Source organism: Pelodiscus sinensis, chromosome 10 (assembly GCF_049634645.1).
Source record: "Pelodiscus sinensis isolate JC-2024 chromosome 10, ASM4963464v1, whole genome shotgun sequence".
NCBI lineage: Eukaryota > Metazoa > Chordata > Testudines > Trionychidae > Pelodiscus > Pelodiscus sinensis.
In genome coordinates this window covers 2,383,598-2,401,822 of record NC_134720.1, presented here as the reverse complement: position 1 = coordinate 2,401,822, position 18,225 = coordinate 2,383,598, and the positions used below count along the sequence as shown (strand labels likewise).

Here is an 18,225-nt window from a genome sequence, read left to right as displayed (position 1 = left end):
GGGTATGCCTTTAAGACGAGCTTCTAATCTGGGGACTTTAAAAAAACTCCATGCAGGATGCAGAGATGTCACTTTTGGCACAATGCTTTTTCATATCTGTCTAACTAACCACCTCAGTTGTATGTAGCTCACCATTATTATTACCCTTCATTATCATTACCTGTGAACTGTTATTTCCCCAAACAACTCCCCCCCCCCCACACACATCTTCACTGACACACTCACTGTCTGATCCAAAGCCCGTATGAATCCACTGAGAAAGTCTCATTAAATCCAGGGGGCTCTGGAACAGGCCCCTCCTGGCAATCTCTGCAGAGGATGAAAAAGTGAGAGAAAAATTCAGGTCTCAGGTTATTGGGGGCAGAGCGGGCCGGGTGTACCAATATCGCACCCAACTGCCGATTTATTCCCCAGACTCTTCACTTTCATTTACAAACAAACTAGAGATTTAACCAGCCTTCCTCAGGGCCTTAACTCAATTCATTTTTATTTTTCTTCATTAAGTCATTGCTTCGGGGTATGGTTGGGCGAGAGGGGTCCAGTACACAGGCTGCTCCAAGGAGAGAGGGCAACCCAGCCCCCTCTCACTGCAGGAGCTTGGGACTAGGTGTTGTCAAACACCTTCAACAAGCATTGAAGTCATGTTTCCCAAATAGTGAATCCTCCCTTTACATTCATGCTGACTGAAATGTTTCGGATACAACGTTTGTATCAATCTCTTGCCTTTCTGGAAAAGATGGCGATTAACCACGCTGAAAGCGAAAGCGGAGCGTTGCTGGTAACGTGACTCCAGCAGCTGGGGCTTTAAGAGAAACACTTTTGATCAAATCCCAAGACTTGGCAGTGCTGATTTAGAATCCCTCCTTCCGAAGTGGAGAGCGACCTTTGAACTCTGCAGCCCCTCCCACAGCCCTCGGCAGCCCAGTCGGCTCCTCCGCCCAGCAACTATGCCCCAAAGGGTCCATACTGGGACCTGATCCTTTTCAACCTATTTATAAATGATCTGGAGAAAGGGGTAAGCAGCCAGGTGGCAAAATGTGCAGATGATACTAAACTACTCAAGATAGTTAAGAGCAAAGCAGGCTGTGAAGAGCTTCAAAGGATTTCATAAAACTAGGAGCCTGGCCAACAAAATGGCCGATGACTTTTAATGCTGATAAATGCAAAGTAAATGCCCATTGGAAAACATTGTCCTAACTCTAGGTACAAGTTCATGGGGACTAAATTAGGTTTTAGCGCTCAAGAGCGAGATCTTGGAGTCACTGTGGATAGTTCTCTGAAAACATCCACTCAACGTGCAGCGACAGTCAAAAAAGCAACCAGAATGCTAGGAATCATTAAAAAAGGGATAGAGAATAAGACAGAGAACATCTTATTGCCCATGTATAAATCCATGGTGCGCCCACTTCTTGAATGCTGCGTACAGATGCGGTCACCTCATCTAAAACAAACCAAAAAAAAGCTATCTTAGTATTGAGGAAAAAGTTAAAAAAAGAGCAACAATAATGCTGAGGGGTTTGGAACAGGTACCCTATGAAGAGAGATTAAAAAGACGGGGACCTTTCATCTTAGAAAAGAGGAGACTAAGAGGGGATGTGATACCTCTCTACTACTATTCTACAAGTAAATAAATTACTGAAGAAACAAGCTACGCTCTAGATATGAGCGAAAGCAATGGCTAACCTGGTGTCATCAGGGCAGGGAAAAATCAGCAAAAATCAAATTGCCAGATTTCAACTGAATCAATAGTCCATGGTCACTTAAACAAAAAAAGAGTAAATACATTTGTAAATTTCCCCAAATTGTAAATTTGCCCAATTTATTTATTTAAACAATTCTTCATTTAAAAGGAATCACTATCAAGAGTATCAGAAGGGCGGCCGTATTAGTCTGAATCTGCAAAAGTGGCAAGGAGTCCTGTGGCACCTTATAGACTAACCGAGGTGTTGGAGCATAAGTTTTCATGGGCAAAGACCCACTTTGTCAGATGCATGTAGTGGAAATTTCCAGAGGCAGGTATAAATGTGCAGGCCAGAATCAGGCTAGAGATGACAAGGTGGATCCAATCAGGGAGGATGAGGCCCACTTCTAGTAGCTGATCTGGAGGTGTGAATACCAAGAGAGGAGAGGCTGCTTTTGTAGTTAGCAAGCCATTCACAGTCTTTGTTTAGTCCTGAGCTGATTGTGTCAAACTTGAAGATGAACTGTAGCTCAGCAGTTTCTCTTTGAAGTCTGGTCCTGACATTTTTTTGCTGCAGGATGGCTACTTTTAGATCTGCTACTGTGTGTCCCCTACAGGTTTTTGTATGTTGCCATTCCTAATATCTGATTTGTGCCCATTGATTCTTTTACGTAGGGACTGTCCAGTTTGGCCGATGTATATAGCAGAGGGGCACTGCTGGCACATGATGGCATATATTAGGTTAGTAGATGTGCAGGAGAATGGCTGTGCAGTGACAGTATGGCTGATCTGGTTAGGTCCTGTGATGGTGTCGCTGGTGTAGATACGAAGGCAGAGTTGGCACTGAGGTTTGTTGCATGGATTGGTTCCTGAGTTAGAGTTACTGTGGTGCGATATATAATTGCTGGTGAGAATATGCTTCAGGTTGGCGGGTTGTCTGTGGGCAAGGACTGGCCTGCCTCCCAAGGCCTGTGAAAGTGAGGGATTATTGTCCAGGATGGGTTGTAGATCACTAATGATGCGTTGGAGAGGTTTTAGCTGAGGACTGTAGGTGTTGGCCAGTGGTGTTCTGTTGGTTTCAAAGAAGTGATGGTCACATAAACACCACCCTATGCCGAAAGCCTTCTGACGAAGTGGGTCTTTGCCCATGAAAGCTTATGCTCCTACACTTCAGTTAGTCTATAAGGTGCCACAGGTCTCCTCGTCGCTTTTGCAGATTCAGACACACCATCCCAGACACACCACACGATCCATTGTTTACAGCCAAGCACTGAGATACAACCGCATATGCTCCAACTTCTCAGACAGAGACCTACACCTACAAGATCTTCAACAAGCATTCTGTAAACTACGATACCCACACGAGGAAGTGAGGAGACAGATTAACAGAGCCAGACGTGTACCCAGAAGCCTCCTGCTACGGGACAAGCCCAAGAAAGAAACCAACAGAACACCACTGGCCATCTCTTGGGTACATTGGGAAAATGTACCTCCTAAAGAAGGAGACATACTTATCAAGTCATCATGAATGGTTTTTACACCCCCGGCTTCCCAGTCATTTCATTAGGTCATGGGGAACCTTGGGAGAAGAGGTGGATTCTCAGAGGTTCTCTCTTACAAAGTCACCTGCAGAGAGAAAATGGCCGAGAGTCACTGGCTAAGAGGAGATACACTTTGTGCACAGCTGATTCAGTCACAGCACTGTCAAAGGACGGAAGGGTCGCTTCATTCTCCTAGATGCCGTCATACAGTCTTGTTTTGTTGCAGATGACCACTGCCTTCTGGGCCTTGAATAAGGGTTTTATATGTGGTGGGGCAGTATGTTTTGTACAGATTTTCTGCTAACGTGTTACTTCCTGCAACTGCAGTTTTGCGTTCACTGTTCATGTAGTTCCACAGGTGCAGAGCATAGGAGTCATTGAAGTCGGGGCGTTTCTTCCAGACGTCATAGTACCGCCTCCATGCCGGGTAGGGGATGGGGTAGAATCGCTGAGGATGTAAGAAGGTAATGTTCTGACAGCTTATATCCTCCACTTTATGAAAATTGGTCAAATTGCACAATGCCTTGAGATTTCTTGTCATTAAGCTGGGGCCTTGGTGACCCCAAATGTATCCTCTGTAATTTCGAACAAAATCCTCCATGCAACCCCAAATGAACCCGTGATGGTGAGGAAAGCCAAAAACCCCATTGCTGGAGTACTGGGAAGACTGAGCCGCCAAGAAGTTTGCTACTGGAATAGGCCTGATGGAGATGACATCAGTGTCCAAGTAGATCCCACCATATTTCCAGATGAGTGCTAGCCGGCTCGCGTCAGAGCTGACATGAACCCAGTACCTTTCCTTGGCTGGATTTACCTGCAGAGGTGGAAAGGAATCACACAGATGTAATTGACTCTACTTCGAAACATCTCAACACCTGCTCCCGTTAGCTATGTCCTGTACAAAACTCTCAGCTGTGTCCTAACTGTAATCCCTTTGTCCATTAATGGACGTTTTTCTTGTTCAGCTATGAAACTTTGCTAGGAAAAGGTAAGAGCAGATGTAGCTTTTGTTCGATGTGATTTTGTCTATCTTGACTAACAGCCATTGATGGACTTATCCTTCATACATTTCTCTAGTTCTTTTATGAACCCTGTTAAAGTCCTGGCCTTCACAAAATCTTCTGGCAAGGAGTTCCAATCTCCTCTTGTTTCTGGAGCTTGTCCCCAGACATTTTCGTTGCTGTCAGACACCTTTAACAAGCACTGAACTCATGTTTCCCCAACAGTATATGCTTGCTTTAAATTCATGCTGACTGAAATTTTTTTAATATACACATTTTTATCAATATATTGTCTTTTTGGAAAATATGGTGGCCATGCTCCCCATGCTTTATGAAAATGGGCTGACGAATATGACTATGCATGATTTGCAGAGCTTTTAAACAAATAATCTCAGATAACATAAATTTTAATGTCACAATCTGCTTAATGCGTATATCTTATTTTTGTGTGTGTTTCATTGTAGTATGTGCTTTTAGAACTACCATATTTTAGCGAATATAACAGGCGGGTTATATTAGTTTTTACAAACCCTGCCCCCCCCCTCGTGGGGTATACTCGAGTGCGGGGTATACAAAACTTTGTCTACTCACCTGGGGGTGAGTGCAGCTGTGCAGGAACTGGGCGGTGAGTGTTTCTCCGGTCAGAGGCTTGGCCTCCGAAAGCTACCAGGAAGGTGAGTGCTCCCTTGCCTGGATCAGGCTCACAGGCAGGCATCACGGGGCACAGTGCCAGGCAGGCCGTGCTGCACATGTCTTGGAGAATGCCTTCCCCTCTTCCCCCCGCTCTGAGAGCCCCTCCCAGCTGAACCTTTGCTGGGCTGGGGTTGAGAGCTGCAACCAGCTTTGCCCCCGCAGAGAGTCGGTGCTGGATTGAACAGCCCACGGCTGAACAATGAGGGGAAACTTACAAGGGAGGAGGGCGCAGCCCAGTAACTTTTTCCCGGAGTGGCTCTCCCAGAAGGGGAGGTGAGGGACAAAGTCTTCCCGGGAGCCCGGCTCACTCACTGGGAACGCTCTGGAACTGGGGTAGAGGCATCCCCAGCAGAGGCGCAAGGTGGGAGGCTCCCAGCCTGGGCTGACAAAGGGAAGGAGCCCGGAGCCCTGTCCCGGGCAGCGGGTGGCCCGCGCTGCAGATCGCTGCAAACCGCCCACGCCCCCTGGCAACCTGCTTGCAATCTCCCCTGTGCCCCCTTGCAAACCCTCCTTTGAGCTCGCTTGTCATACCTCGGAGCAGTTGTGGGCACAGGGTTCAGCGGCCAGCAGCAGCAGCGGGAGGCTGCAGGCAGCTACGGTGCACAGGAGTGGGGCAGGCAGGAATATATCCGCACCCGAATAAACCCCACCCTCCTCCCCCATGGGCCATACTCATGCGTGGGATATACAGGGATTTCTAAACTCAAACGGGAAAAATCGCGTGGCATATTCAGGTGCAGGGTATATTCGCGAAAATACAGTATATAGTGTGGATCTATTGCTGTTTTGAAATGTGCTAAAGAAACTTAATGGCTCGGTGATCAAGTCAATGATCTGTGAATGGGTCTGTTTTTCCTGTAAGCCTGGATTGTGGTTGGTCATGCCTGGGTCTGAGCCAAGACCACCTTATGAGGAAACCCATTTTGTATCTTGTACTTTTCCACTGGTGGTGAGAAAAGATTGAATTGAGCACAAAGAATTCCCACCTTTGGCAAAAGGTTTAGAAGGGAGGGGGAATCAAACAATAGGGGCAATTACCAGATGCCAGGAGATTCCACCTTACTCCACGACTTACCACCTAGGATGCCTGCAGGAAATATCTAAAACTGAAAAGGAGGAAAGATCAGGGCCAAGGTAGGAGGCTTCTTAGCTTGTGAAAGAGATGTTTAGAGTTTAGGGTAAGTATTTGCATTTATCAAGTTTCTTAGGGTACGTCTAAGAGCGTACTTCTTAGACTACAAGCCTCTTTCAATAGTGGCTTTTTCGAAAGAGACTTTCAAAAAAGCCTCTTTCGAAAGAGAGCGTCTAGACTAAGGCCGTTTCTAGACTGCAGGGTTTTTTTCGAAAAAAGTAGCCTTTTTTCAAAAAAACTTCACCTGCGTCTAGACTACAGCCGCGTTCTTTTGAAATTAAATTGGAAGAACGCGGCTTTTCTTTCAACGGCGGCACTCCTCTTTTCACGAGGAAGAACGCTTTTTTTTGAAAATGCTCTTTTGAAAAAAGACATTCTTGAATGCAAACAGTGCTTTTTCAAAAGAGAGCTCTCTTTTGAAAAAGCGGCTTGCTTTTCTGAAAGTACTGCTTGCAGTCTAGACGCTCTTTTTCGAAAGGGGCTTTTTCAAAAGAGGCTTGCAATCTAGATGTAGCCTAAAAGAAGATTTTTCAAAAAAGCGGCTTGCTTTTTCGAAAAAGAATCTAGATGCTCTCTTTCAAAAAAGCCCTGTTTTCGTTCAATAGCATCTTTTTCGAAAGATGACTTTTAAAAAAAGGCGATATTCCTCAGAAAATGAAGTTTACTGCAGTCGACAAAACTGCTGCATTCTTTTGATTTACTTTTGAAAGAACGCGGCTGTAGTCTAGATGCAGGTGACGTTTTTTTGAAAAAAAGCTACTTATTTCGAAAAAACCCTGCAGTCTAGACACACCTTGAGTGGATTAGGGTTAGCTGGTGTTTTTAGTTACTTTAATTTAGTAACTTACTTTGATCTGACTTTTATCACTGACAACCACTTAAGTCTTACTTTTTATTACTTAGTAAAACTCTTTTGTTTATTATCAAGCCCAGTGTAAATAATTGTTACCGGGTGGGGGAAGCAACCATTGTGCATCTCTCTCTCATAGCTAAAGAGAGCTTCCCTTATGAGCTTTCTCTGTGTAAAACCTTTACTTGGACTAAGATGGATTTTTATTAGGGATTTTGGTTTCTTTTGCAGGTTGGTTTCCTGGGTGCTGAGCCCTTATAGTTTAGCCCTCCTCACGCTGAACTGATTCTGCATTTGTGTTACTCTGCAGGGGGACGGCTGCCCCAACTTTATGCCTCTGGGGAAGACCAGAGCTTCTGGCCCAGCAGGACAGGGAGGTGAGGAATCCCAGAGGGCAGGATGGAGGACATCAGTGGCTTGATCAGCACACAGGGAGACAACCCCAAGTGGACTTCTGTGTTCCAACTTGTCACAACGGTGATTAACCGTTTTCATAAAATAAGGTGATCAAAATCATTTGAAATGTTGCATTTGCCATAAATCCTGCCAGGAAATAGAAAAGATCCATAACAATTTCAATCAATATTTTGACTGTGCATAGCAAACAGTCATGAAAAAGGAGTCCACACTGGGTGCAACGAAATGACAACAGCTTCAAAACTTGAAAAAAAGGTGCCAAAACACCAGTTATTTTCAACCACCTCTACTTCAAATATTGTTCAAAAATATCGTGCCTCCCACTCCATATATTTCCTCTCACCTTACGGTACCATGGGAGCAGAGGTGTCTCCTCAAACAAAGTTTCCATCTGGAAAGGATGGATGAAGACATTCTCCATCGCAGATAGAAGAGCGAAGGCCGCGGAAGTGGAATTTGAATCCCACCGTGTGTTATTTTTTAGCCCTTTCATGAAGAAACGAATGGGTCTGTCGGGATAGATCCTGGCAGCAGATTCTACAGAACATGAAACCAAGGGAGGAGGCTCCAGGCGGTCTGTGGTCTCCACGAAGATGATGCTTCTACTCTGGCTCAAATCCTCCTCTTGCATTGGGAGTGGCTCAGGAGTGGGCTCGCATGAGAAGATGCAGCCAGACGGCCGGGAAAGTTTATAAACAACGGAAAAGACAAAGACAAAAAAGAACCAGAGCACGAATTTGATCTCCTTCAGCATTGCTGCTTTTCCTTGGACCGATGAGTCTTAATAAAAACAAATAAAGTCAGTATCAGCGGTTCACTGTTTATGGCTGGGACAGGACGGGATTTCAAATGTTTATTTTTACCTTGGATTATTTCTTATGCGCTTGACAGCTTGTCACAATAGTGGGGAATCAAGAGTTAAACCAAATCACAGACCTGAGTTGGCATCAGCCTCTTTGAATCTGGCAGTGGTTTATGAAAAAGGCTTGTCATGCTAAAGGAGATTAGAGAGGATATGGGCTGGTAGGGTCTCTACCACTGAAGGTGCGAACAGCTTTCTGAGTGGTATCCTTCCTGTCTCAGCAATCTATCTATTGACTTTGATCTTTATCTCCCTAGGTTTAAGTACCCATTCTCCAGATACTTAATAACGCCTTGTTTCCCATTCCCCACCCCTTCCTTTTTCCTTTCTCTTCCCCTCTCCTATTTATTTCCAGTTTTCATATCCCCTACTCATAACTCCGGTCATCTAAAGAAGTGGCCTGTGCCCACGAAAGCTCATGGTGACATCTACATGTTTTGTTAGTCTATAAACTGCTACCAGACCATTTGTTGTTTTTTAATAATAATAGGGGATTTCAGTTACCCCCATATTGACTGGGTACATGTCACTTCAAGATGAAATGCAGAGACAAAATTTCTCAATACCTTAAATGACTGCTTCTTGGAGCAGCTGGTACAGGAACCCACAAGGGACGAGCCAATTCTCGATTTAGTCCCGAGTGGCACTCAGGTTCTGGTCCAAGAGGCAACTGTAACAGGACCGTTGGGAAATAGTGACCATAATATAATAACACTTAACATTCCTGTGGTGGGAAGAACACCTCAGCAGCCCAGCACTGTGGCATTTAATTTCAGAAAGAGAAACTAAGCAAAAATGAGGAGGTTAGTTAAACAGAAATTAAAAGGTAGAATGACTAAAGTAAAATCCCTGTAAGCTGCATGGACACTTTTCAAAGACACAATAATAGAGGCCCAACATAAACATATGCCCCAAAGCGCCACTGTGGCTTAACAACCATGTAAAAGAAGCAGTGAGAGAGAAAAAGGCATCTTTTAAAAAGTGGAAGTTCAATCCTAGTGAAGAAAACAGAAAGATGCATAAACACTGCCAAATTAAGTGTAAAAATGTAATTAGAAAAGCCAAAAAGAAGTTTGAAAAACAGCTAGCTAAAAACTCAAAAGGTAATAACAAAATGTTTTTTAAGTACATCAGAAGCAGGAAGCCTGCTAAACAACCAGTGGGGCCCCTGGACGATCGAGATACAAAAGCAGCACTTAAAGACGATAAAGTCATTGAGTAGAAACTAAATGAATTCTTTGTTTCAGTCTTCATGGCTGAAGATGTTAGGGAGATTCCCAAACCCGACCCATCTTTGGAGGAGAGAAATCTGAGGAATTGTCACAGATTGAAGTGTCATTAATGGAGGTTTTGGAATTAATTGATAAACGTAACAGTAACAAGTCACCGGGACCAGATGGCATTTACCCAAGAGTTCTGAAAGAACTCAAATGTGAAATTGCAGAACTATTAACTATTGTTTGTAACCTAGCCTTTAAATCAGCTTTAGTACCCAATGACTGGAAGATAGCTAATGTAATGCCAATATTTAAAAAGGGCTCTAGAGGCAATCCCGGCACTTACAGAGCAGTAAGTCAAATGTAAGTACTGGGCAAATTAATTGAAACAATAGTAAAGAATAAAATTGTCAGACACATAGAAGAACATAATTTGTCGGCTGGACGCCCCATCACAGACTCCCCCACTCCAGATGTCTCCCCGTGGGAGGGGCAGGTATCGTCTCCCCTGCCTCTGACATAGCTAACACCAGAGCCCCTCCCTCTCCTGCCCAGCGTCACCCACCTCCAGCCCAGGGCATCTCTTCCTTTCTTCCCCCAGGATTCTGGGTCATGCGGAGCCACCAGAAAGGCCCCGTCCTCACCTGCTTCCCTTCCCCAGCGAGTCCCCCAGCAGCACCCTCTCTCCCAGGGCCTGAATCCCCACAGAGCCCTTCCCCCGTCCCCTCTTTCCCACCTGTGGGCCCCTGCACAGTGTCACACCCTCTGTCCCTGGTCTGGAGCCGCTCTCATGCCAGGAACCACTGAGCCCTCTTCATGCCTCGGCCTTCTGGGTGGGTCCCTCAGCGTTCCCCCTTCTGCTCTACCAGCCTTCAAGCCCTCTGTCGGAGCCACGGTGACTCTGGCAGTCTCCCCACTGGGGCCACTTCCCCAGGAGGGGGTAGGGCTCCTGGGCCTATGCTCCGCTCTAAGATCCAGAGACCTTCAGCCCAGCAGGCGAGAGGGGTAGGCTTCCTGATGAATTCTGGAAACAGAAAAGGCAGGATTGGCCACAGCCTGAATGTGCAGCACAGGGGAAGGACGAGTCAAATATGCTATTTGGTTTGTGTGTGCGTGTTGGTGCGTGGGTACGTACGTGGGCTTATCTTTGATTTTGAATGTCTGGCTCATTGCAAAGTTTCCTTTGTTGGTTTTTTTCCTTTCATCGTCACTTAGCAAATGACCCGAGGGGCTGAGATTAGAGGAGCTGGATCTTCCAACTCCCTTGAGCAAGAGGGTGCCTCACTTTCACTTGACTGACGGAGGACGGAAGTTAAGGGAAGGTGAGGAGGAGTGCTATGGCGGACTCAGAAATCAACTGGCGGCAACTTTTCAAGCAGACCGTCAGGCACCATAGAGCAGTCTGAAGGTGTATCTTATTCCTTCTTTGAAGTAGGAATAAGAGCCTCCGGAAAAGGGCGCTTTTTCCGGAGGATCAGGGCCAGTGTAGACGCTCTTTTCCGGCTTTTCTAAAAGCCGGGAAAAAGCGGCGGACATTTTTATTTAAATGCCGCGGGGGATATTTAAATCCCCCGCGCATTTCCCTGCTACGATGGCTGAAATTAACATGCCCCTTCTGGAAAAGGGGCCAATGTAGACGAGCCCAAACTGTAGGGGAGCATTTTAACCAGCCTGGACATTCAATAATGGATTTCAAAGTGGCCATCTTACCAAAAAAGGATTTCAAAACCTAAATCCAATGGGAGACAGCTGAGCTGGAGTTCCTTTACAAATTCAACTCCATCAACCTAGGATTGAATAAGGGGTCTTAACTGGTTAACGGACTACAAAGGCAATTCCCCCCCCCCTTGACTTTCACATCCCACATCAACTGCTGTGAATGAGCCACTTCTACCCTGACTTGATTAGCTTCATTAACAGAAGTAACTTGATTCTTTTCTTGTCTATCTATATCTATATCTATATCTATATCTATATCTATATCTATATCTATATCTATATCTATATCTATATCTATATCTATATCTATATCTATATCTATATCTAATCTGCAGTAACCATCTATAATACTCACTAAGCCTGTGAATTAACTGAGTACATTCTACTGCTAAATTGGGAAATATACCCATATTGGTTTATCTTGTAACATGTCTTATTAATTAATTAATCAAATCAGAATGCCAAGTACCAGGTACTGCACACCAATTATGAGCCACAGAAAAACATAACATGTAGGGGAAAAGTCAACCAGCCTATTGAAAAGGGAAATCCTGCCTCACCAAACTATTAGTATTCTTTGAGGGGGTCAGCCACCTTCTGGACCAGGATGATCTGCTAGTGATAGGGTACTTAGATTTTCAGAAAGTCTCTGACAAAGTCCCTCATCAAAGGCTCTTAAGCACAGTCAGTTGTCATGGGATAAAAGGGAAGGACTTCTTATGGATTGGTACCTGGTCAAAAGATAGGAAACAAAGGGTAGGAATAAATGGTCAGTTTTCAGAGGAGAGGGAAGAAAACATCAGGATCCACTTGTAGAATTGGTTCTGAGACCTATGAGGGTCAACATATTCATAAGAGACCTGGAAGAACATGGCAAATTGTGATGTGGCAAAGTTTCTAGTGTAGTCCCCTTACTAAAGGGGCCTCTGTTTTTTCCCTGGAAAGACCCTGTGTGCTGCAATCCAGACTACAATTCCCATGAGCCCTTGGGAAAAACAGGAAGGAAGGAGTCTTGTGGGGGAGATGACTCTCTCGCCAGGTGCTTGAAGAAAGAGGCCTAGGAGTCTGGGACTCTGCCTTGGAGTTTGGAACGGAAGGGGAGCCAGGCTGCTGTCAAGGAGATTGATCCATTGCAGGGGCTGTTGGATGCAGCTACAGACCGGGACTAGATGCCTTTGGAACTGGGATTTAGCAGGCTGCTTCCGATAGGCACAGCATGAGGCAGTAAGTTTCTGGGCCTTGTTGAAAAAGTGCTGCCTGGGACAGAGCTGCTGTCTAGCCTGGACAGAATCTCCACTACAGCTGCAACATCAGCGCCAACGCAAGCAAGCATCTGGACTCTGAGTCCAGGGGTGTGCACACTCTGGGGTGGGGTCACTGTTGTACAAATGTTAGCTGTATAAGCTTCCATTATTGCTAAGTTTTGATAATGCTATTCATTGCTAAACTGTTAATCCCTGTTTATTTAAGTTATGTAAAGATTGTTTATTTTAAGATATTCTATTAGATGTCTATGATTTGTAGCTGTTCTGGAATTAGATCCAGATGATAGTTGGAATGAGTGTGTTCCTGGAGGCTCTCAAGGCACCAGTGTGTGTACAAGGCCAGCCAGGCGGAGGCACCGCCATTTTACATTCATCACAAGCAAGGGACCGCAGCAAGGGAGTGGATAGGGCTTTCCCCAACTAAACACCATCACCACTAGGGTGCTCAGGATCTCTTTTGGGTTAAAACACCAGGCGCCCAGGCACACCTGTGAGTGTGACCTGCTCCCAGTAACCCGGGGAGGAAAAGGGGGGTTACACTAGATAATATAAAATTAATCAAAATATTAAGTCCAAAGCAGACTGAGAAATGTTACCAAAGGAATTCACAAAATGGGTTGACCGGGGAACAAATTGGCAAATGAAATTCAGTGGTGAGATGTGTGAAGAAATGCACATTGTCACACGTAATACTAAGCACAAATAAAATATGCTGAGATCTAAATCATCTATTAGTACTCAAGAAAGATCTTGGCGTCATTGTGGATAGTTCTCTGAAAATATCTTCTTGTCATGCAGGAACAATCTAAAAAGCAAACAAGCTTTAGGAAAACAATAGATAAGAAGACATCAAATATCATAAAGGCACAATATAAATTCACTTCATGACCATATGTTGAATATTGCAGGCTGTCCGGTTTGCCCCATCTCCAGAACAAATAAAAAGATTATTTAGAATTGAGAAAAGGTTTGGAAAAGGGCAACAGAACCAAGTAAGAGTCCGGAACAGCTGCAGCATGAGAAGAAATGAAAAACTGGGGACTGCTCTGCTTAGAAATGGATCGACCAAAAAAGGAGATGATAGAGGTGGGAAAAATTGATGAACGTGGAGAAAGTGAATAGAGAAATCCTCCACGTCCTATAAGAATCAGGGATCTCCCAATGCAATGAATAGGCGGCAGGTTTCAAACAAACCAAAGGAAGGACCTTTCCCCCCAACATCCAGGCAGCCTGTGGAGTTCATTGCCGGGGACGTGCACAGGCCAGAAGCAGAGCTGGGCTCACACAAGAATTAGGTCGGTTCTGGGAGGGCAGGTTCCTCGCTGGCTATTGGCCAGGAGGGCCCATAGGGGAGCCCCGTGCTCGGAGGCGCAGGGAAACGCGGGCTGCCCCAAGCTGGGATGGGGTGACAGGATCCCTCACAGTTGCCTTGTTCTGCTCCTGCCTTCCGACGCACCTGGCACCACCAAGGCGGAGTCCCAGGACGCTCCACTCACCTCTTGTCTGGCGCCTCCCACCGCTCAGCCTGGGGTTTAGTGCGTCAGGCCCCCTCTCCTCCACGGTTCGTTCACTGCCGCTCCCTCTGTCCCGTCCTCTCTCTCGCTCTGCCCTGCAGCTCCTCACCCACTGCGGAACTAAATCTACTCTGTTCCCTGCCCGCCAGCCCGGTCCCACAGCGCTCCCCCTGCCAGGGCACGGCTCGTCCAATCTCTCCCTCCCACAGTGACCCAAGGGCTCTGCTCATTCGCTGCCCTGCTGAGGCCGCTTCCCCAGGGCTGGGTGGGGGGACGTTCAGCCCAGCAGCTCTGTTCTTTCCTCCCCGCCCTCACTGCCTGCCCTGCCCGGCTTCCTACAGCTCCTGGTTCAAGTTTAATCTGCTCTAGATACTCCTCCCTGTATTCAGGGTGTGACTGCAGTTTATGGGCATCAGCCTCTACAGGGTAAATTTCCAGCTTCCCTGAGCCTGTTAGCACTCAGTTTCCTGCTGCCTGGCTCTTCCTTCAGGTGCTTGCTGTGGGCTCAGTCCTAACGCCCTCCAGCCTGTGTTGGCTCTACTCCCCATCACAGACTCCCCCACTCCACATCGCTCGCCGTGGGAGGGGCAGGTATTGTCTCCTCTGCCTCTGACATAGCTAAGCTCAGAGACCCTCCCTCTCCTGCCTTGTGTCACACACCCCAGCCCAGGGCATCTCTTCCTTCCTTCCCCCAGGATTCCAGATTGTGCAGAGCCACCTGAAAGGTCCCCTCTGTAGCTACCGCCCTGGCTCTCCTTTCAGGGGCAGGCTGTGCAGGTAACAGGCCTACCTGTCCTGCGTGGGTGAACACCCCATGACAGTCGGAAGACAGGGCTCTCGGCTACATGTTCTGACCCTGAATAGCTGTTCTTATGGTCTTGAACTGCATGAAAGTTCTCCTGGGAGGTCTCTGGAAGCTCTGGCCTATTTGTGGAAATTCAGCCTCCATCGTCCTGCAAAAATTGTACAAAATATTTCACCCAGGTCTTGTCAAGGTGCTTAAATCCCCTAAGAAAAACTGCAGGCAAAGATTGAAATCAGAGCTAAGCCCATTGGAGAGCAGACATTTATCTACATGGGGAGAGCACACATAATCTTCTGGGGGTCCCAATAGCCCAAGAACATTGGCTTTTGGGGGCCCACATGTAAAAGGACTGTGCCAGGGACATGGAAAATCAGCATCCGCAGCGTGTGCCTACAGGAGAGCTGGGGAGTCTGGGGGTGCCCAGGGTTGGTGGGGGCCCACGTCATTCTATCTCCACGTCTCCTTTCTATGCCAGTTGCTGATCAGTGCCCTAGACTCTGGCCTCTCAATAGGCTGTTTTCAGCTCACAGTCCTCATTCAAATGGGCACAGAGGTGATCTGGGACCTTGAAAACAATGGGCTGTGGTGAGCAGGAAGCAACGTTCCCCCTCCACCCTCAGGTAATGATTCAGAGAGGAAAACAGACATGGGGCCCTCCCTTCGGCCTACGTCTCTGATACACGTTCTCCCTCAGCAAGAGAGGGACACAGACCTTATACTCCACAGTCTGGGGGTCCCAGCAGGCTGGCAGGAGCCCTTATGTGTGCCTGTAGCCCAGCCTCAGCCTGTCCCGGACCCCGGCATGGGCCTGGCACAGCTAGGCGCATGGACTGCTATTTGTTCCCTCAGGGGAGGGCGCGACTTGGTGCCCTGCGATGGAAGGAGGGTCCAGTCGTCAGGGCCTGTTGACATGGCGCTTCACTACACACCAGAGGGGGCGTTTAGTCTGCACCAGCGTGTTCCACCCCAATGGGCCCACGTGGCCCCTGCTGCCCCACACCAGAACTTCCCTGGGGCATGCTGCCCTTACCCTGCTTGCAACGGCGCCACCATGGAGCTGTGGGGCCGCCCATGGGGTGCTCCTTGTCCGCAGAGGACCGGCTCTGCCACAGAAAGGGCCCCTGGCACAAAGGGCCTGGGAAGGGATCTGGTGGCTGTGAAACGACATGGTTAAATGACGAGGGGTAGGGGCCCCACGGGTGACAGGGAAACAACCACATGGGAGGTTGTTGGCTCTGTGCCTGCACACGCCGGGTTTCCAGAGCTAGCGCAGGCCGATAGTACACAATTCTGAGCTGTAAAAAGGCCGGAACAGGGCAATTTCCTGCAATATTCTGGGCAAACCTGAGTTTCTGTTTTCATTGTGGGCTGGGATTGTGTGTGCTCCATGGGAGAGTGGGAGCCCAGCCTTCCAGGTGCTAGTAATATTCTGTGAGGGGACGGGGAGTCCCTCAGTTGTAAGACCAGCAGAGAGACCCCAGCCCCTCGGGGGGACCCCCCACCCTGCCTCACACTGGAGTCTCCCGGCACCCGCAGGCACAGGAAGGGTTTTGGGGTCACTAGGCTGAATTTAAACTGGCTCGGGGCCTGCTTCCCGATCCAGCAACCGGACCGTCTAAGGGGGCCGCTCATCCTTAGGGAAGGCTTGGAAGGGCCGACGCGGAGCAGGGGCCTGCTGGAGATTGGGGGGCGGGGGGGGGGGGGGGGCTCTGACAAACTGATTAACCTGCCTGTCAATGGTTGTGTATTTCACTGTCACAAGGCCAGTGCCTGCTTAGAAACAGCCTGGGGGGGGGGGAATCTGGCTCAGTTGTGTTTGTGTCCAGAGCTGCAATGAGGCAGTTTCAGTGCCCTGGGCAACAGGCATATTTACACCCCTTCCCGCTTTCCCTATTATTTCTCCTCCCCGTTTCTCTGCCCCAGGGTTTTATGCCCTGCCCCTCCCCCTCCACCCCTGGCATTTGCCCCCTCCTCCTGCATTGAGCTCTCCCACATCTCCCAACCTCCTGCCCTAATTCCTGCCCTCCCATCAGCTGCCTGAGCACCCCACTTCTACTCTAACCCCTGCCGCCCCCACACGCCCAGCCCCTCCCTGAGCTCCTCCTAATCCCCCAGCCCTGAGCCCCTCACATCTGCAAGCCGCTGCCCTGACTCCTTTACCCCCCCACCTCCAGCCCCCTTCCCTGAGCACCCCACATCCACTGCCCTGCAGGACCCAGGCAATACCGAGTAACGAACACTGTTGAGTTTGTCATAGTGATTTGTCCAACAGCGAGACAAAATGAGTCATTTGTTATTCACACCCGGCTGGATCTTCAGCTGGCGTGAGGTAGTCCAGCTCCTTTGACACCGGGGAGACCATCCAGTTGGCTTCGGGAGAGTGGTGTCAGGTTGTACCACTGGAAAACAGCTCTGTAGGGCAGAACGCAGTCGTCCCCAGCGGCGCACTGCCAGAAGGGGACTCTTACGTGAAGCACTGTCACCCATTCCCAGTTTCTGACAAACAGGCTAGGGACATTCCTACCCATTCTGGCTAGTAGCCATTGATGGACCTAACCTCCATGAATCTATCTAGCTCTTTTTTGAACCCTGTTAAAGTTCTGGTCTTCACAATATCCTTTGGCAAGGAGTTCCACAGGCTGACTGTGCGCTGCGTGATGAAAAACTTTCTTTGGTTGGTTAAACCTGCTACCTATTCATTTCATTTGGTGACCCCTACTTCTTAAGTTATGGGAACAAGTCAATAACTTTTCCTTATTCACTTTCTGCACACCCGTCGTGATTTAATAAAACTCGATCACATCCCCTCTTAGTCTCCTCTTTTCTAAGCTGAAAGGTCCCCGTCTTTTTAATCTCTCTTCATAGGGTACCTGTTCCAAACCCCTCAGCATTACTGTTGCTCTTTTTTTAACTTTTTCCTCAATACTAAGATACCTTTTTTTTGGTTTGTTTTAGATGAGGTGACCGCATCTGTACGCAGCATTCAAGAAATGGGTGCACCATGGATTTATACATGGGCAATAAGATGTTCTCTGTCTTATTCTCTATCCCTTTTTTAATGATTCCTAGCATTCTGGTTGCTTTTTTGACTGCCGCTGCACGTTGAGTGGACGTTGTCAGAGAACTATCCACAGTGACTCCAAGATCTCGCTCTTGAGCGCTAACAGCTAATTGAGGCTGTGTCTAGACTGCAGGCTTCTTTCGAAAGAGCCTCTTTCGAAAGATCGCGTCTAGACAGCAGGCGGATCTTTCGATAGAGGAAATCCGCTTTTTCGAAAGAGAGCACCCAGCGAGTCTGGATGCTCTCTTTCGAAGACGGCCTCTTTACATTGTAGAACGCCTTCTTTCGAAAGAGGAACTTTCGAAAGAAGGCGTTCTTCCTTGTGAAACGAGGTTTACCACCATCGAAAGAAAAGCCGCATTCTTTCGAAATAATTTCGAAAGAACGCGGCTTGAGTCTGGACGCAGGGGAAGTTCTTTCGAAAAAAGGGTACTTTTTTCGAAAGAACCCCTGAGTGTGGACACGGC

General features: G+C 47.6%; 2 protein-coding genes across 5 annotated transcripts in view; both read right to left on the bottom strand.

Moving 5' to 3' along the window:
• DZIP1L (DAZ interacting zinc finger protein 1 like) overlaps positions 1–18,225 on the bottom strand; it is a 130,486-nt gene that overhangs the window by 84,876 nt on the left and 27,385 nt on the right. The window lies entirely within an intron of this gene.
• Positions 1,177–16,372, bottom strand: LOC142830728 (alpha-1,4-N-acetylglucosaminyltransferase-like). 4 transcript variants are annotated; one of them, XM_075937297.1, is made up of 4 exons: positions 10,131–16,372; positions 8,744–8,847; positions 7,659–8,095; positions 1,177–4,036 (listed from the first exon to the last, which is right to left on the bottom strand). In XM_075937297.1, exons 3-4 carry the CDS (start codon positions 8,067–8,069, stop codon positions 3,425–3,427), a joined length of 1,023 nt encoding a protein of 340 aa, XP_075793412.1. In that variant the 5' UTR covers positions 8,070–8,095; positions 8,744–8,847; positions 10,131–16,372; the 3' UTR covers positions 1,177–3,424. The 4 variants fall into 4 exon arrangements, with proteins under 4 accessions (XP_075793412.1, XP_075793414.1, XP_075793411.1 ...); XM_075937299.1 differs by having other exon boundaries at positions 13,875–13,965; XM_075937296.1 differs by having other exon boundaries at positions 7,659–8,847.

Excerpts from the sequence above, each read along its gene's own strand:
- LOC142830728 (XM_075937296.1), bottom strand. The coding sequence starts at position 8,069 with ATGCTGAAGGAGATCAAATTCGTGCTCTGGTTCTTTTTTGTCTTTGTC. Across the intron at positions 4,037-7,658 it reads TGCTCCCATGGTACCGTAAG|GTAAATCCAGCCAAGGAAAG; the intron begins GTGAGAGGAAAT and ends CCACCTCTGCAG.